The sequence below is a fragment of the Protobothrops mucrosquamatus genome, unplaced genomic scaffold (assembly GCF_001527695.2).
Source record: "Protobothrops mucrosquamatus isolate PMUCROS unplaced genomic scaffold, P.Mucros_1.0 scaffold600, whole genome shotgun sequence".
In the NCBI taxonomy this organism is placed as follows: Eukaryota; Metazoa; Chordata; class Lepidosauria; order Squamata; family Viperidae; genus Protobothrops; species Protobothrops mucrosquamatus.
In genome coordinates, this window is record NW_015386899.1 from 66,590 (window position 1) to 86,797 (window position 20,208).

Here is a 20,208-nt window from a genome sequence, read left to right on the forward strand (position 1 = left end):
CATAACCTCGTAAGCAATGGCGCAACCCTTTGAATCTTTTGAAGGGGAAAAAAAAATGGGGGAGTCTGAATTGAAAAATGGATATCACGTGAGAGGAGGGCGGAGCTCGGGGAGTCACGTGAGACGGCGTCTCAAGAGAAATTAATTCGGAAGCCTAAAGAGTTGTCCAAATCGTACACTTCCGAGCCTATTTTGAACGTTACTATGTACGGGAAGGAAGGAGCGGAATGCGCTAGAGTGGTCCAGCTCCTCGGTTCAACTTCTTCAAAAGCCCCTGAAACAGCGCCCCAGCGGCAGGCGGCGTTTCGCATAAGTGCATTTATGCTGGGGGGGCAACTCATCCGAAAAAGACTTCCGGTTCCTGCAAAAAAAGAAAATGGACCTTTTCACTTCCGGTTCGCGTTTCCCCTATGAGGAGAAAGCATGGAGGCGAAAGTTGGGCTTCAGTCCGGCAAGATGCCGAGTCGAAAAAGACTTCGAGTGGGAGAGCGTCGGCGTGAAGAAACCGTATCTGAAGAGGACGACCGCCGAGCTCACCACTTGGCTCTTCTGGCGGAAAAGCCGCCCTCCGAGCGTGGCCTGGAGGAGCTGGTCTTTGGCGATGTGGACGAAGACGAAGGTCTGCTGCGGCGTTTTCAAACCTCGGGCACCCAGGTAACGGGTCAGGGGCCCTTTCTCACATGATAGCCCAGCTTTGCTATTTCTGTGTTGTTCCCAAAACTGGGTCTAAGCTTGGTGTTGAAGCCAATTGATCGCCAAACCCAAGATGTGGAAAAAAAACATTTTATTTTGGGTACCAAGAAATAAAAGTGATCTCGGCTTTGAAAGCCACCAAGGCCCCGATTACAGTCTTACAGCAGTTTTTATAACCAAAGGTGATTCTCAGACACCCCTCTGCACCCCCCCCGATAAGACACACATAACATATAATATTGGTTACCTGGATTGCAGCCCCCTAAAGCTTTCTCGCTCTTCCTATGCAAAATAGCTAAATGCCACGCCACCTTAGGTCACGGGAATCTTGCAAAGCTTCTAGTTTCCTGTGCCAGCTATGTGATTTCAACATTTCTTGTAAGCGAGCTCAATATCCTGGCTAAGTGGTTAAATCTATGAATCTGTCTCACTTCATTGTCCCTGCAGCCCCCCATCCCCCCCAGCCCCCCTAACATGTCAACTGTTAGCAAGCTTATACTGCAAATCCCTCAATGAGCAGAAAGGAAAAAAGCTGCCAAAGAAAAAGTTATTTAAGAGTAAATGTTCTCAGAATTCATCTTCCTCACTCCCATGTCCATCACAAACACACCTGGGTCCTATCTCCACATATGACCCTTCTTCTGATCCCCAGGGCTTCATGTGCACGTACATTCTTTCATTTGACCATCTGCCCTCCCCTTTTTTTTCAACCTCTCTATTTCTCTAAAACTGTATTTTTTACACTTGGCAACTGGGAGTTGAGGTCCACACATCGTAAAAATTGCCCAAGTTTGAAAAACACTGCTCTAAAATTTGTGTGTGTGTGTGTGTGTGCAAGCAGGGATTCAACAGGTAGCTCTTTCTTTATATGAAATGGAGCGATAATCCGCAGAGCATCAAAATATTTTAATGCTGCTGTTGTACTTTGAAGGTTATTTCTCCATTTACTTACTCCTTGCTAATGCTGATGATGTTACCTCGTTTGAGTATTGAAACGTCTAAAAGAAAACCAAGCTCAGGGAGCACCAACGACCCCTCAATTTCTCCATTTAGCCTAATAGTTAGTCCCTAACCTTCTGCACTTGAGTTGTGTTACATGTGAAGAAGAGGTAAAAGTGTTAATGGAATATTCTATTTATCCTGGGAGAGAGTGTTGATTTTTGAAAAAAAAATAGTGGTTTAGTAAATCAAGAGAAATGAAATATACTTAATTCCTCTGTGCTGTTTCATTTAGGGATACAGAATACAGGTAGTCCTCAACCTATGGCCACAATTGAGCCCAAAATTTCCATTTCTAAACAAGACGGTTGTTAAGTGAGTTGCCCCATTATCACTTCTTAGCCACAGTTAGATGAATCACTGCAGTTGTTAAGTGAATCATTTGGTTGTTAAGCGAATTTAGCTTTCCCCATTGACTTGGCTTGTGGAAGCCGGCAGGGAAAGTTACAAATGGTGATCACATGACCCCAGGACAGTGCAGCTATCATAAATACATGCCATTTGCCAAGTGCCTGAATTTTGATCATGTAATTGGGACTGGCATTTCCATTATTGAGTGATGCAACTGTAAAGCATGATGTCCAATGACCACTTTGCTTAGCTACATCAAAAATAGATTAAAAAACGTTTAACCTTTCTGCTTTCAAGTTTTCCTTTTAAACAGTTTCGCTTTAAAAATTGTAGGGTGGTAATGTGGTTGGCAGTAACTTTGGAGAAGAATCTGGTGATTCTGAAGCAGAGATTGATACAGAAGACAACTTCCTTCCACTGAAAAAGCCAGTATGGGTAGATGAAGATGATGAAACTGAAGAAATGTATGCAATACTCAGTAAATTGATTTCAGTCAAATGATGTCATAAGCAAATTGTATTCTTTGCACTTTCCTTTAATATATTTAAATATATTGGGGTGTAAATGTTTTTAACTAACTTTTTTAACTTTTCAATTTAAGAATTAATTTTAATGCCTTCTTCGCATTTTTAAAAATATTGCCCAACTACTCTCTTTCACTTGGGTATTCTTGTTGTTAATCAAATAATGTTAAATGTGAATACAGACTGCTGTTTGCATTATATACACTGACTTTTTCCATTTATGCCTTTCCTCCAGTGAGCAAAATATGTTATATAATTGCTTCGCCATCCCTCTTATTCTAACAGTAGCCAGATGAAATCAGCTAAACTGTATGGAAAACTGTTTAGTGAATTTGTGTGTTGAGACCTGAATCTTTACTTATATCTGGTATTTCAGCCACAATGAAATATTAATATAGGATCTACACAGTATTATAGATTTTCTCAACTTACTCACCCCGGCCATGCTGAGAATTTTGGGAGTTGTAATCCTGATTAAAGAAATCTGATCTAATATATAATAACAGTATTTTGTCACATTTTTATATAGTTTAACAATCATACTGCCCCGGACATGTTCCAATCTATTAAAATATATATCATAAGGATAAATAGAATAATAATAAAGGCAATGGTAATATGATTGTCATGCACTACATCATTAAGCCATTTAAAATTGTAGAAAAAGATCCTGGAATAAGGTACAGAAAATCATTTCCATAGCATTGCCAAAATTTGCCTGGATGTGTCAGTTCAAAGGAGTGAAATTTGGAATCTTTACCTTTTAAAAATATTAATATGAATAAATAGTCAAGTGAATGAATTTAGTATATGGCTTTTCCCCCCAGAATTGACATGACACACCGGCATCGGAAGAACATGATGAAAAGTGATGCTGAAAATAAGCTTTCGAAAACAAAACTTCAAAGAAGATTTCAAGAAGAGTATGTTTTATTGGTAACATAAGTTATTTTATATAATGCTATCTTTGGAGATTTTATTTCAGTTACAATCTGAAATATTTGTGTTGAATGCAAGAAGTAGTGACACTTCTTTTGCCTACTAAACATGGCTTTCGTAAACATTTTCTTACAATCATCAACATGAAAATCAGTTTATATATCATCATCATTTTAGCCATTGTCTATCCACTGCAGGATGAAGGCTTCTTCCACATTCCTAATAAAAGATTCAGTGATACAAAAGTCAAATTTGTAGAATTCAGAATGTATACAGCATGTACTATACAAAGTTCTATATAAGTTCAAGTGTGCTATCATTCATTTAAATAATTCTTCCGTCACAGCGTGTGGCTGGGAGGCGCAGGGAAGAAAGATCATATATTGCTGGGTAACAATGGTCACCCATTTCTTGCCTTTTGTCCCTCACTTTATCTGCTGCTCATTCTCTGTTTCTTCATATTTTGCTGACTGTAACATTAACTACAAATTTTTGACTTATCCTTATTTGACAAAGGCTACTTTGTCTTTAGTAATAATACTTCTTTACAGGTTTCAAGGTGCTATGGGAACAACTCCTTCTTGGGCACTGAGAGGCATGAAGAACAAAACCAAAAGGAAAACTGAACACGAAGGTAACTGAAGCTAGTCTTTGATCGCCTGTATAAATAGAAGATGCAGTCTTGTGCAAACTTACTGTTTGCACAAGATATCTAAGCACAGATTATTAATTATTGACAAGGACTTCCTCTGCTTAAGGTGACACTGAGGATGAAGAGGATGATGATCTGTTGCACAAGACAGGCAATTTTGTGATCGCGTCAGACTCTTTACCAAAAGGCATTTTACAGGTAAATAAAATTTACTGCATTTTTATTTATTACTGTTCTGGCAAGCTTATAAATGGGAAATGGTAAGTATGGGGGCATTGAGGATTTGTGAATGCTGTCCTAATGCTACTGATGCCATTGTTATATCTTGAATATATTGTTAAGTCGAAGTGTAATATAGTTGCATGGAACTTCAGCATTGAAGGAGAACTTTTTGCATCATGTTCATCAGCTCAAGGAAAGGAATAGTCTTACTGGGTGCATTTTTATGTCAAAGAGTAAGGTAAACATTTTTAAAATAAAACTTATGTTAAAGGGAGTATGTGCATAAATAAGAAACCCTTAGAACTTGGAACAAAAGAAACCTCAAGATAGAGTGAATCTTCTGCCTTGAAGAGTAGTGGAAATTCAAAAGTTCTTTGGTCCTTTCTTTCTCAGCCTACTCTTTGTTCATATTACTTGCAGCCAACCTACAGAAATATTAATGTAGACTTATTAAAAAATAAATAATGAAACAACACTGAATCAAACTGTTAGTACATTGGCTCAAAAAGTAAGCAGACATTGTTTTTGAGTTTTGCAACTTGGACACATAGCACAAGATAGCCATGCACAATCACAATGCTTAAAGCACAATGTAATGTATAATCACAATATAGGTATAAACATTTGTTTAGTGACAAGTTACAATGGCACTGAAAAAAATGACCTATCTTTCGCACTTCCGACAGTTGCAGCATCCCCATGGTCACATGATCAAAATTCAGGCGCTTGGCAAAAGGCATGTATTTAAGAAGGTTGCAGTGTCTCAGGGTCATGTGATCACCTTTTGTGATCTTCTGACAAGCAAAGTCAATGGGGAAGCCAGATTTAATTGACAACCATGTTATTAAACAACTGTAGTGATGCACTCAACAAACTTGGCAAGGAAAGTCATAAGATGGGGGAAAACTCACTTAACAACTGTCTTGCGTAACAACAGAAATTTTGAGTTCAGTTGTGGTTGTAAGTCAAGGACTACCTATATATGCTATATAAGACCTACAGAATCTACAAGAGCAAACTGATACAGTAGTCCTCAACTTACAACCATTTGTTTAACCACTGTGCAGTGTTACAACACTGCTGGAAAAGGTGCTTACAACCGGTCTTCACATGAACATTGCCTGTGTCCTCATGGTCACAAGATCAAAATTCAGGCACTTGGCAAAAGGCATGTATTTAAGAAAGTTGCAGGGTCCCAGAGTCATGCGATCACCCTTTGTCACCTTTTCAGAGAGCTTCCAACAAGCAAAGTCAGTGGGCAAACCAGGTTTGTTTAATGACTGTGTGATTTGCCTAAGGACAAGAAAAAAGGTACCGTGTTTCCCCAAAAGTAAGACCTACCCTGAAAATAAGCCCTAACTTGATTTTTGGGGGTGGGCCTAATATAAGCCCTACCCAAAAAATAAGCCCTAGCTTTGGGGCGAGGTGCATGCGTAAAAATCAAGCTGGGGTGGGGCAATGGAGCTGCCCCACATGCCCTGCACCCGCTTACCTTAGGACCGCTGCAGGCCTCCCACACCCTGACACCTGTCGCACTGCTGCCTGAGTTCTGCAGCTGCACTCTACATGGCACATCATCCTGCCACTCGTGGTGTGAGGCTTATAAGGCCATTGCTCACACCGCAAAGCTCCTTGCACCGCTACCGCCGCTCGCATCACAGGTTTTGTCACGCCCCTCGCGCCGTTACTGTCACTTACACCGCAAGGGTCATCACGCCGCTGCTGCCGCTTGCAGGAGGCCGCACAGCTTCTCACATCGATTACAGCGCGAACAGTGGTGCAAGCGGCCTGATGAGCCTTGTGCCGCAAGCGGTGGCAGTGGTGCAATGTGCTATGTGGCGTGCAGCCTCAGAAGAACTTGGGTGTCGGCATGACAAGTGTCAGGGCGTAGGAGTCTGGCTGCGGCGGTCCTAAGATAATCCCTCCAAAATAAGATCTGGTGCCTCTTTTGAAGGCAAAAAAAATATAAGGCCGGGTCTTATATTTTCGGAGAAACATGGTAGTAAAATTGGGTGTGACTCACTTAACTACTTTCAGTCCCAACTGTGGTCATAAGTTGAGGACTACCTGTAGTAAAATGGACAGAAGCAGAAGTCAACCTTATTATCAGGCAGACAGCATTATCTTTATTTCTGAAGGTGGGCTTAACTGACATCCTTCTCCCTTTAGCTAACTAAAAATAGCAGCAATTGGGTGGAACCTACCACTGCCATTTTAAGTGGTTCTCTTCTTCAGACTTCCCCAATCTTCCTTACTTAGATGATTTTTTTTACCTCTTCCTTTTTTGTAGGATTCGCAGTATCATGGGAATAAGATAAAGCTTTTTTTCTCCTTGAGAGCAAGGTAGAATTCCAAATAATATATAACGGTGATTCTTTATTCAGAACTTTTTAAAATTCAGAATGTTTTTTCTTGCCAATCATTCAGTAAGAATTAGAGTGATGTAATTTTTTGAGACATGTTATCCCTCCAAATGTTCCACAGTTTTTGTATTTTTGGTATTATATCTTTTAAATCTCACTTGCACCTTTAATTGACCTAATAGCAAATTTACTGAAACATGCTCTAATCCCAATAGAAATTTTCTACTTAAGGTTTTTTGTTTTTCTATGTTCTGTTTAAAAGAACTCTATGTTCATATTCTGTCTCTTAGATGAAAAATTGTGTGCACGCCAATAATGAACGTGTATCAGATGCCAAACTAACAACTGTGCAGTTTCATCCTACTGCTCAAGTTGTTATGACAGCTGGGCGTGATCGATCTATATCACTATTCCAGGTACGAATGATATAAATTTTACTTTATTTTTGTCCATACAGCTGCTGTTAAACTGAGCAGCTTGTTCTTTGCTATCACATCTATGGGTCTGGGATGAGAGCAGTATGTGGGATAGAAGATTAAACCCAAAGACTATGTAGACAAGCAGGACTTTCTCAGTATTTACTCAGAAGCAAAAGAATTATGTCGAAGCATCGTCTACCGTAGTGAGTAATAGTAACTTCATACTTGTGGAAGGCTTTGAATTACACTCATTTATTTGGGGAGGATTGAATACATGAATTTTGCAGAGCTTAATGGGCTTCTTAACTTGGAGACAAAAAGTTAGTTCATAAGAGCTAAGTATTGTATTTTGCATTTATACATCCTTAGTACACATGTAGGTATTGAGAGAACAGTGTTTCTTTTTTCTTTAAGGTGGATGGTATCACAAATCCACAGATACAGAGCATTCACTTGGAAGACTTTCCAATTTACAAGGCACGTTTCAGTGCAGAAGGAGACCAGGTTATAGCTACTAGCATTCATAACAAGCTATTTTATATATATGACATGATGGAAGGAAAAATTATTCCTATAAATCACATCAGAGGTAATTATTTTTCATTAAGGTTCCTGAATGTAATCATATTTTTTGTACCGAGAAGAAAAGACTAGGCAAATATTACTTGTACCTTTGTCTCTATATATCTGCTTTTATAACCTCAGCTAGATGTTCAGATGTGTGTGTGTGTGTGTGTGTGTGTATGGATGGATGTATATGGGTGTGTAATGGAAATTTGATTGCCTATCTATCTATCTGAATCAAACTTTCATTTTCAGATATGTACAACAAACTTTTACTTTCGTCTGAGTACTTTCACTTTTACCTGAGAATATATCTCCCTAAAATCTAGGGGATTGCGTTGCTAAATTGAATATAGATTTTGAAAATAAATTCTGTATATGGAAGAACTATATCTTACGTGTTTGCTTTGAATTAAAGGCTTAGAGGAGAAGATTGTCAAAAAATTTGAAGTATCTCCAGATGGAACATTCCTGCTGCTTAGTGGAACATCTGGTTATCTTCATTTGATTACAATGAAGGTAAAGTTTCTACTTAAATGTTTAGTTTGGGATAACATAGGTCAGATGGCAATATGTTACCATTTAATTAATACTAAGATATATTCATACACTTGTTAATCCATACAATATTTTATTGCAAGTTTGCTGAATCCAATCCATAGCTCTTTAATTTTATCTTTTATACTTTGTGTTATAAGAGTTTTCATTAAATAAATTATATAAATAAATGAGTAAACTAATATTACAAAAGAAAAAAAAACCAAGCTAAAGATGGCATCATAGTAAAGTAGGGTAACAATAACAAAACACACTAAAGGAAATTATATAATCTTTGTGTTGGCATATCTCTCATTTCTCCCAAGATAGAAGAGAATAATTCAGTAAGATTTAGGCTGTTTTGCTTAATAGTCTTATAAATAAAGGTGATTATAGGCATTATGTGTCCATTTTAGACAAAAGAATTTATTGGAAGCATGAAAATAAATGGAAAGGCTATTGCATCATCATTCTCTCCAGATGGCAGCAGAATCTACACACATTCTGGTAATGTTTCCAGACTTGATGACATGCAGATTTAATATTTGTAGTTTGGTGACAGAAATATTTTTTAGTTTGACTTCTGTTGTTGCTGTTGTATTAATTGTCCCCATTTCAAAACCACAGATAACAGTGATCATTAAAACATAAAATAGTACAGTAATATTTGGTTTAGTGCAGTGGTTCCCAACCTTTTCTATACCCCGCACCCCTAGAACACTTCTGATATATTCTTGCACCCCTTACAAAAGTTTGAAATAATGGCAACGAATTATGCATATACACTATAATTTTGAAAACCCAAGTTTTTGCACCCCCTGGAATATCGTCTCGCACCCCCAGGGGGTGCAAGCACCCCTGGTTGGGAACCCCTGGTTTAGTGGTTAAAGCACCAGACTAGAAAGTAGAAGATAATCACGTCTAGTCCCGCCTTAGGCATGAAAACTGGCTGAGTGACCTTGGGCCAGTCGCTCTAAGCCCAACTCACCTCACAGGATGATGGTTGTGGGGAAAATAGAAGGAAAAAAGACCATTAGATATGTTCACTGCTTTCAGTTGTTTATAAAAATAATAAAGATGGGAGATAAAATAAATATTTGTAACTCAATACAGCCTCCCAGTAGCAAAATAAAGGACCTTTATTTTGCTCTATATAGTTTATAATCCATATCTTCTATTAAAAATAACACAAGAACAATTTTAATAATTGTCAAAAGATTCACTGTCTAATCACTTCTTTGTTTTCTAAATCAAGGATGTGATGTTTAAATTCTTATAAACATTGTTTTCAATAACGTAACTTATCTGTCAGATGAGGGTGAAGTCTTCATATGGGATGTGAAAAGCAGGCGGTGTCTGAACAAGTTTACTGATGAAGGTTGTCTGCATGGTACTTCTATTGCAGTCTCTAAAAACAGCCAATATATTGCATGTGGGTAAGTAAGTAAAAGGAAAGACAAGTACTAATATGTCGTTAAATATTGAGCATCTATCTGCACAAGGGGAGAGACTGAATTACATACACATTAAACCATGGCTTGCTAAACCATGATTTACAAGCCAAAATATCTGCATGTTCGTGAAGCATTATCTTTGCAGTATATAATCCAGATTAGATTTGTAGAAGTATTTCGGTGCCAGCTCTGGATTAGTCCACTCCATGTAAAGAAAACTTCAATTGGAAGTAATTGCTTGGACTATTCATTCAGAGGTATGACTCACAAAATGCCCTCCAAACTACTGATGAAAGCAATCTGTCCTCTTAAAACAGGGGTCTTCAAACTTGGCTCTTTTATGACTTGTGGACTTCAACTTCCAGAATTTCTCAGCCAGGCATGCTGGCTGAGGAATTCTGGGAGTTGAAATCCACAAGTCATAAAAGGGCCAAGTTTGAAGACCCCTGTCTTAAAAAATCATTAAGATTGCTTCAAGGATCAAGGACATCTCTGGGGTAGTATTGTCTGTTCATTTCCACATATGTAACTTTTCCCTTTAAAAATTAAGGGCTACCAAGGTCAAGCATAATCATGGAGGTAGTTAACCAGCACATCTTATCCACAGCTTGAGTTAGACTAGCTGAAATCTGTAGGGTTTCTGAATAGATAACATATTTCATAATTTAAGGATAGTTGTAATAATTCTGATATTCTTTGAGTCAAATCTGAATGTTTTTAAATGTCCCTTTTTTCCGCAGATGAAAATACCAAATGGATAGTATTAAGAATAGTTTTTGTCTTGCGGTATCATATTTGTCAATTTTGTGAAATTATTTCCTAAAAATATGTGTACAAGGCTTTGAAGTCAATATCAGCCTGAACTACTTCGCCCAGAATTTATAAAAATGTAAAAGTCATTAGCATGTAATATAATTGTCCCCTTATTTATATGAAGTATAATTGAAGAGAACCTTTGGGGTTTGTTTTTGTTAAACATTTGAATATGTGCTACAATATAAGTAGCTGACCTGTTTCTAAGTCATTAAGATTTCTCTTTCTAGTTCTAATTCCGGAGTTGTGAATGTGTATGCCCATGATGATTGCATCAAAGAAACACGTCCTAAGCCTCTTAAGGCTATAATGAACTTGGTCACGCCTTCTACATCGTTAGCATTCAACCCAACCACTGAAATACTAGCAATGGCTTCTAATAAAATGGATGATGCATTGAAACTGGTAAGTACATTTTTATTAATGTTGTGCTGAAACTTTCATTTCCTCCATTTTGCATGGAAGAGGGCAAACCAAAATAAAAAGTGACGGGGAATTTCGAGCAACAGAACAGATTGCATTTTACTAAACATGAAAAGTTGTAAAATAATGCAGAACCCTTTATTTACACAAAATACTTATGTAACCCTACAACTATTTGTGATTACCCAGGGTATTTTAAATGTCGAAAAGAAAAATATCTATAATAAACACTTGATTCCTTTATAAATTGTTCCACCCTTTGCAGAAGAAACAAACAAATTTTTATTTTGTAAGGATTACAAATATTAGCATAAAGCATCTATTCAGAGAAAGATTAATTCAGTAATTCATTGATAATAAAATAATACTAAAAGCCTGTGTCTTATTTTTTAAAGGGAGGCAGTTTTAGTACTTACAACTGTTACCTGAGAAAAAGGTCTGGCTGAAATTTTATACATTACTCAAAAATCTCAAGACTTCACTGGCTCTTCTTGAATAAAATATTAGCTATTTTATTGCTGCATCAAAATTAAATATCCTGTAATAAATGAAGAAGTCTACCTAATGGAAAATGTGAATATGTTTAAAACAATGCAACAGTTTCTCTTCATTCCCCTGTATTATTTTTAACAATTTTATTCCTTTTTTACAGGTCCATATTCCTTCATTTACAGTATTCTCAAATTTTCCTGTGTTCAGGAGGAAGTTGTTCTATTTAGCTTACTGTATGGATTTCTCACCAAGAAGTGGATATTTTTCCATAGCAAACAACAAAGGCAAAGCTTTATTGTATAGGTATGTAATAAATAATTGATTAATGATATAACTTCTGGCATACTTTTAATACTGCTTTTCATAATATAATAAAAATATAGCATACAGCGGGAGTGTAAGGAAAACCAATTAACCGTGAGTCTGCTTCAGTCAATATTTGGCACATTTAAGTTCTATATTTTAAATCAAGTATTAAAAACAACTAAAAATTAATGGAAAGAATCGAGTTAATGAATAGTATTTCCAGATCATTCATAAGCATGACTAGGGTGTACTTAAGCCTAATAAAATCAGTGTTACCTTAACTCTTAAGTAATATAATAATGCAATATCTCTGATTAGAAGTCACCTCCAGAAAAGCCATATCAGATCATATGTGTTATGGATAGGTGATAATAGTTCTTAAACTCTCTAATATTAATTCTGTTTTACTTTTTTCAGGTTGAAACACTACTCTGATTTCTAAAATGACTACTTTAAAATTAGGTAACTATTAAATGAAGTAGGAGGCTTGAATTGTTGCAAACCAGAAAGGATTTATTTCATCTTTGTAAAAAATGTTTTATTTATATATAACAAAAATGTAGGATTCGAGAAATTGTACAAAAGCATGATAGAGGTTGAAGAATACCAAATTTGAAAGAGTTTATATAACTAAGAATTAAAATAATAAAATGACAGGAGTTACCATCCTTTTTTCTTTATATTCTCATTTTTTTTTCTTTCATGAGGATAAATACCTTTAAGGAAACAGAAAATAAACAGTACTATAGTACTATAAGTATCCTTCAAGCTGAATTTGATTTCTCTACAGATATGTAGTTTTCTTGAAAGTAACATGGATGTGGCTTGCTATTCCCTCCAATGGGATTTTTTTAAAAAAATCCCATTATTCCTTACAAGTAGTATCTCTCAATCAGAGATACTAGGTTTGCTATCTGAGTACTAATCAACCCAGAGCATGTTTAGCTTTCTGGTATCAGCCAAGGACAATTAAATGTTGCCACCTAGCTTGGGTTTTATAGAATTAAATAATTATTAATAAAGATGCCATTGGTATTGAATATACTTTGCGGAAGGAATGCTTACATCTGTCAACTGTAGTTTGAGATGGCTCAGCCTCAATCATTCCTTCACAAAATGTATTGATCTCATCACTTAAAACTGCAACATCTTAAGAGTGAGGTATATAAATTTAAAAGCAAGGGTATTTACTAATGTTATTTATGATCTTAGGTTGAGTATGACATTCTCTTAAAATTCGGGGGGGGGGGATGATTTGGAATGGAAGTTGGTGTATCCTACTAAGCCATTTCATGGCCTACAATATTTTTTAAATAATCACAATCTGTCCTTTTGGCTGAAACTTTTTGAGGAAATTGGGGAATAACACCCAACAGTCTCTTAGTGAATCCTGCTATGCTTCCTTATGCATGTAAATACAGCATAAGAAATTAATTCTTCATCGTTATCTCAAAATTTGGGGAACTAAAGGACAATTTTCATTGGATCAATTGAATTTAATACTATGAAAAATAATTCTGGCTGGAAAATTGTATTTTGCTCACCAGTTATATTAGCAGCACTTTTCCTAATGGACCACCTTCAGCTGTACAAATGTTATTTTGGGAAGAAATATTAAATATGAATGATTAAACGTCTGTATTTGTCTTTAAAATCACATTTGTGTTCATATGTCTGTGTGTCCTATTGTTTTCTCTAATCACGTTTGCTTTAATCTCTCCGAGTATTTAATCAGTGTAAAAAACATTGGAGTTGTCATCAACTATTCCTCTATACAGGGGGGAATAGAATAGAATAATAGAACATATTCTTTACATGATATGATTAGCAGAAGATCATACTTTATTTTATAAACCTTATTTGATTTATATAAGCAAGGTTTTCAAAGCAAAACTTCATATTGCAAATGTTATCAGTAAACTTCTAATAAACTAAACTGTTGCGAAGATGTGCATATTAGTGTGGCTCTACCAAGATTTTATATGAGCTTAAACTTCAAAAAAGAACAGTTAAATATCTGTGAATATTAGCTTGTGAGGACTTCTCTTATGACTAAGTCTAGAATTTCATTGCACAGCTTAATGTGTTAATTTTCTTAATTTTAGAATGCTGATTTTCTATAACTTTTATAAAAAAGATGTAATATAGCCATGTTAGTTAACATGGTACTAACATGTTTAATTATTTTAATGTCTTGCTGATTCACGTAGGCAATGAAAAGATTTCTGTGGAGTGCAATCTAATAAAAAGTGGTTGACTGACTTTTCATTTTTTTTTCTTTTATACAGATCCTGCAGCCTGTGGTTCTAAGAAAATAGATTTAATTTTGCCTTAAAAAAAAAAATTCATCACCAATACATGTTTTTGATAATTTACAAACTGGCATTCTTTTTTTTTACATTGTATTATCAATATATTTAAAAGAAAATAGGTGAAATTATGAAATTATACACATACTGGGCAATTGCATGGGTGTACATGGTGGAAGTACGGTAAACTGAAAAATGGAGTAGATTCAGTCCTGCTTTTGGCACATAGGATATTCAGCATGCTTTATGCTGGACATGCTTTATATTTGTCCCACCTTTATTACTTTATAAATAAGTCAAAGTGGCAAATATATATACTGTACTTCCTCCTATTTTTCCCACAAAAGCAGCCACCTTGTGAGATGGGTTGAGCAGAATGACTGTCCCAGAGTCACCAGCCAGTTTTCTTGTCTAAGGCAGGACTAGAACTCAGAGTCATCTGGTTTCTAGGCCAGCACTTTAACCACTTCACCAAACTGGCTCTCATTTGCTTGATTTTCAAGTAAATATTTAAATGTATTTAAATAATAGAGAGAAATAAAAAAAATACTGGAGCTTGCCAGTCTTACTAAAAATAAACTAATACAAATTTAGAATAAGTAACCGTTATGTAGAATTTCAGAATATGCATTTACATAAGTACTGGTTGCCACTAAAACAACACATTCAAGGAAATATGTATTGTGCATCCCTTCTATACAGTTTCAAGCAAGTAGCATATTAACAGGACACTTTTTAACATTTTATGTGTAAGCTAATATTTTAGAATAAGTAAAAGAAGCACTTTATATACAGAAAAAGGCCAACCAATGTTCTAGCTTCATGATTGTTTGCAGTGGTTTGGATGCAAATTATTATAGCTCCCACTAATAACTATACAGGTAGTCCTGAATTTATGACTATAATTGGTTTGATTGATTTACTGTAATAGTCATAAGTTGAGGCACTCATGTAACCAGACCTGATTTTACTACATTTTTCACAGCAACTGTTAAGCAAGAAACATTTGTTCATGGAAACACATTCTTTTGAATGGGAGCTTTTCACTGGAAATTGGCAAAAAAAAATGCTGAAAACCAGCAAATAACATCACAAATTGCAGCCATGTGACCACAAGATGTTGCAAACAATTATAAAGGCATGCTTGTGGCCAAGTGTCCAAAATGTGGTCATGTGACAATGGGAGCATGGTGTGACATTTTACAGTGGTCAGAAGTGACCTGTAAAGCACACATTCAGATTCTTAACAACCATTTTGAATGGTCATTAATCAACAGGTCAAAAGTTAAAAACCAGTTACAGGAGGGTAAGCAATTAAAATTTGAAAAAAGAGTATTTATTGCATGTACATTCTTTGAAAGTTGAAAATTGTCTACGTAGATATTTTCCCCCAATTTTAATTTCCTACAGGAATAGCTTTATGGGATTGATTGTTGTCAACCTTTCAAGGTACCGAGATCAGGAAGCACATTCCACAATAAATACTGGAACTTTATTGGTATAGGCTCAGTAATAGAATCTTGAAACCCTAACAGCATTTTCTCTTCCCTCACATGAGACCTGAGTCTTTGCACAATGTGTCCAAGAGATGATTTGAGCCTTATCATTTGTTCTCAAGTGAGAACTTTGATTTTTTTTTTCTAGGATCCATTTTATTTGTTTTCTTGGATATCCAATATAGGAAAACCATTCCGAGCACTCATCTGATCTTTGTAGGTGCACAGACTCATCACTGCATTTGAATATTCTTTCAAAATCCTTCATTGTTACCTTTTCAGTTGCTAGTCTATGGCATGATTGCTGTTTCTTTACTGTTGATAGGATCCTAAAATATAGAAGATCCACCACTCTGTTTTCATTGTCAGTTCTAAGGCCGATTGCTGTATCTGTTATCAATAGTTTGGTCTTCTTTATATTAGTCTTAGGCCCATTTTTTCACTATGTTCCTTGGCTTTCATTACAGAATAGGCTTTCAACTATAGAGAGTAGTGTCATAAGTGTAGCACTAGTTACTGTTGTTTTTTCCTCCAATTTTATAATCATACTCCTTTCTCCCTTAATATTGAGCATCCCTCAATATATATATTCAACAACATAAGTTGAATAAATAAGGAAAGAGCTTTGACTCACTTCTCTGCCAATCTGGAGCAAGCTTGTTTACAGTATTCTGTCTAGACAGTGGCTTCCTGTGCTTTGTGTAAATTTCACATGATGAGAGGGAGTTACTCCAAGATTCCCATTTTCTCAAGGACAGCCCACAGCTTAATATGGTCAACACAGTTAAAGCCTTTCCTTCATAATCATCGAAGCATATATTTTCTTTTTGGTATTCTTCAACTTGGTTGTTTGCTAGTATGTGTAAACTATAGTCTCTCATTCCTTACCTTTTTCTAAAATTGGCTTGATTACCTTTCTAAGTATGATTCTAAGAATCATTAATGTTGATTCTTCTGGGTTGCCTATCTCTTTGCTCATTGCTGTTTTTATCTGTTCTTCACACTGTGTGCTGCCCAGAGATGTTTTGAATTGGATTACAGATCCAACAAATTAATCTGCATTTCCCTAGTTTACATGGTGGGCTCTAATCTGTGTTGAATGATCCTAAGCATTATTTTGTCAGCAAGTGAAAATGGGGATATTTTACAAGACCAACCTCTCAATTTTTTTCTGTTCCCTCTAGTCACCTTCAAAGTCCCCTCTTTTTTCTCATAACCAGCACTTTCCCACAGGAAGGTTTCTTACAATTAGTTTCAAAATTATCTTAGTTTTGAAAAATTTTAAGCAACTCCCAGGAAGTTATTCTTATAATTTCAAATTCTTATTTTAAGTCCATTTGGCCCCTTTATTTATAAATTTCCAACATCGATGTTCTAGTTACCTTTTTGCTATTAATTTAGAAATTTTAAAAAAATTAAGTCCTTGCATGAAACTTGTTTGATCAAGGACAGAAGGAAACTTAACTTGGTGTAATGAAAGTTGCCCTTTTGAAGACTCTTAACATACAAAAGCTAGTAACAAGCTATTTCCTAAAAAGGTTAAGAAAGGGACTATGTGAAGCCAGTCTCCTTTTGAAGGTGCCAAACTGCACTTTAGGCAAGATGGTTTTCTCCACCGTCCTAGAGCTCTAAAACCTGCCGGAGACCACTGTCTTAACGATTTCCTCATGGGAAGCCACTGTATGGAGCACTTGGGGCAATCCTTGTCCTCTCCTTCTTCCAGAGAGGAATTCCAAAGAGCTGGTGCATTCACTGGCTCCTCTTTCTGCCCTGGTCATCAGAGCTCTGCTGTTGTGGAACTCTTCAATTCACCAATGCTTCTCCATAAGACCAGAACAAATACTCGATTTGTCCTCTTTTGTGTGCTTTCTATAATCTTCACACAATGGGAAGAGAACAGTGGGAACTGTCATTATAAGAAGTGATGTCTATTTCCGTGATGTTAGATGTAGCTAAGTATTCATTAGTGAATATCTAATTATTGGACTCCATCTTATTAATTTATACAATTTATACAATTACCTTAAACACTACCATGATCTGAATAATTCCTGTTGTTTCTCTTTTCCCTCTTCATTAGTAAACTTTTGCCAGAAAATATTTTTTGAAATTTTATAGTAATATTTTAGTAGCTAATTTAAAAAAAAAAGCCTGACCTAATATTTAGATCCGTAAAAATACATAAACTAAAACCTAAATAATAAATCAAAAGTTTCATTATATTATTTGACAAGCATAAAATAATGCAAAACATTAAAACAACACGCTAATCTAAATAATAGTAAAATAATTTAATTGCACATGATGTCTTTGATGTGAACTGTGACAGCAAAGTTTGAAACTTCAGAATAAACGCTATTGATAAATCCAATGCACCGTCATTACTTGGGATTTTACGGAAGAACACTTGTACGGGTGATACCTTCCAAAAACCCGTGTTTCCCGCCTGTGTACTCTCCGGATATACCGGATTTCGATTCCCCTAATTTTCTGTGTGGAAATCGTGGAGCTGAAGTCAGCATACATGGGAATGGGAACGGCAACAGGTTGGAAGGACTGCTCAAGAGTCGAAGTGCAAGTCCACTTCTGCGCCATTCTGTGGCTTGAGCACGGACACCAAGGGAAGAAACTGCAGGCTCGGTGGCTGCCTGGGCTCTTTCGGGGGAGGCTCGCTCGAAGCAGTCATCTGCAGGATGTCACCGCCATCCCACCCCGGAGATCGGACGGAATCAACGAGCGAGAGGTAGGCCCGGATGTTCCAGTCGCTGCGGTTGTCATGGATACGCGGCGTCTCTAAGCCTCACAATCTTACAAATCCCGCCCCGTTCCTGTTCTCAACCGGCTTTCAATCCGAGGATGCGCCCGCTGTCTTAGGCTCCACCCATTGTTGCCAAGGAAGTGAGGTCACATAATATGGCGGCCCGGTCCTAGCTGCGCTAAGGGTGGGGGGGGGGAAAAATCCGGGACTAAGGGGAAAATCGCTGTCCATCCTTCCCACCCGGGGTTCGCTGCCGCCCCCGAACACCTCGGGCGTCGAGAGACGGGACTAAAGGCCGCGATGGTCGCTGGTGCTCCGCTGCTCTGAGTCAGGGTCCTTACAACAGGGTTGGGTCCAATCGAGCCGCCTCGATGGAGTTGAGAGTCGGAAACCGGTACCGGCTTGGCCGAAAGATCGGGAGCGGCTCATTCGGGGACATTTACCTCGGTGAGAAGGCGCTACAAGATCCGAGCGGTTTCGGGAACTCGGGGTGTCGGAGGGCGTTGGGGGAGGGGGGGGGGCTGCGTCGGGAACCGGCTCCGGTAAGGGAAGAGTGGGGGGTTTTTGCTGGGGGGCCTTTCGTCCGGGCTGTCCTACTGGATTGACTCTGCCCGGCGAGGTGACAGAGGAACGCCCAAGAGCCGCAAATCCAGTATGAAAGCTAGAAGCCAGCCTCGGATCCCGTAACTGGGTCCCCAGCGGCGGTAGAGCCCTGTTTACTCGAAAGTAAGACTCGCTGCTTTCAGTGGTCTTTCCTCGAAGCGAACGCGATCGTGATTCTCCCTCTAATTCAAACCAGGGAGAAACGACAACGGAGTTGAAGTCGCGTCCAGTAACTTCCTTTGTGACCTTGGGCAAGTCGCATTCTGCCCTGCTTCTCCCCCATTTCCCTCTTCCTGGTTGCGATCGGAGGGGAGGGGGGAGAAATGTGGAAACAAAACGTAACAGTGCCTGGGTTGAAGACTACGGGCTTCTGCCAGCCGGTCGTGGGCAGACAAAAATCGTAGCTGCTTTTCTGTTAGCTCGGGAGGCCTTAAATAATATTCCAGAAAGTTTCGGGTATTTTGCAAACTAGCGGCTTTGGGGGAGGGGGGGGGAAGCCTAGAGTGAAAGTAAACGCTGGAAGAAATTTAGCTGGTTATTGTCAGCTTAAGTCTCCTGGTTTTAATCATACCGTAAACGTGAACCTTGAGGTCTGGTACCTTACATCTTGGGTAATGAATTTTTAATACATCCAGAAAGGATGATGTTGATTTTTCGGTTGCGTTTTATATGGTGTAAGCTCTTCTGGGTGTCTCCTTTCAGATTGATAAAATTTATGCAAAGGTAAGCCAGAAATACTGTTGACTGAAACTGATTCTGGTGAACAGCCCAGAATTCAGTCATACCAAGGTTTGTGACTACATTGCAATATACATTTGAATTGATACAATGGGATTGTGTACAAACGTGTCAGAATCTGAGCTGCTTCGTTTTAAATACTTTATGGATCTTAGAGCAATGAATCCGTCTTTAAGGTCCTCGTATTTTTGGTGACAACGTAACCCAGTGCTTTATATCAGCGACATCCACAACGAGATGACAACACATCCACACAATGACATAATCATACGAATGCTGTGATTACGTATTTCTCTCTCCATGTCTGACACAAGTATGTAAATCATGGTATTTGCATGATCATGTCATGTATTTGTTTTCTCTCCTTGTGGATACCCATAGTTTGTTAAAATGAATGAATAGCATTAAATAATGTATATTCAGCTTTCTTTTTTTAGCTGTTAGAGATGAAGGACAACATGAAAATCAATGCCAATTTGAATAATTGGCATATACAGCATGCTTTATTGTACTATTATGTTTTGAAGATTAATGGTGGATACTGTGCAAATGC

At 37.4% G+C, this 20,208-nt stretch overlaps 2 protein-coding genes across 5 annotated transcripts in view; both read left to right on the forward strand.

Annotated features, from left to right (window-relative positions):
• Positions 1-402: 402 nt before the first annotated feature.
• Positions 403-14,130, forward strand: UTP18 (UTP18 small subunit processome component). Its single transcript, XM_015817512.1, has 14 exons — positions 403-654; positions 2,377-2,507; positions 3,395-3,490; positions 4,058-4,140; positions 4,265-4,356; positions 7,034-7,159; positions 7,577-7,751; positions 8,145-8,245; positions 8,680-8,770; positions 9,576-9,699; positions 10,761-10,935; positions 11,606-11,748; positions 12,169-12,213; positions 14,040-14,130. The coding sequence occupies exons 1-13, from the start codon at positions 424-426 to the stop codon at positions 12,191-12,193; spliced, it is 1,593 nt and encodes a 530-aa protein (XP_015672998.1). The 5' UTR covers positions 403-423; the 3' UTR covers positions 12,194-12,213; positions 14,040-14,130.
• A 4,409-nt stretch (positions 14,131-18,539) lies between these two features.
• Positions 18,540-20,208, forward strand: part of CSNK1D (casein kinase 1 delta) — a 31,064-nt gene continuing 29,395 nt past the window's right edge. For 3 of the 4 annotated variants that reach the window (XM_015817514.1, XM_015817515.1, XM_015817513.1), the window contains exon 1: positions 18,652-18,761. In XM_015817514.1, coding sequence (XP_015673000.1) covers positions 18,686-18,761 — 76 coding nt within the window. In that variant the 5' untranslated portion in view covers positions 18,652-18,685. Of the gene's footprint in view, positions 18,762-20,208 lie in introns of all 4 variants that reach the window. The other variant, XM_015817516.1, reaches the window with a different exon arrangement.

Bases quoted from the DNA above. Each gene is read 5' to 3' on its own strand.
- UTP18 (XM_015817512.1), top strand. From the start codon at position 424: ATGGAGGCGAAAGTTGGGCTTCAGTCCGGCAAGATGCCGAGTCGAAAA. The intron at 8,246-8,679 runs GTAAAGTTTCTA...TGTCCATTTTAG, and splicing joins TTCATTTGATTACAATGAAG to ACAAAAGAATTTATTGGAAG. The intron at 9,700-10,760 runs GTAAGTAAGTAA...TTCTCTTTCTAG, and splicing joins AGCCAATATATTGCATGTGG to TTCTAATTCCGGAGTTGTGA.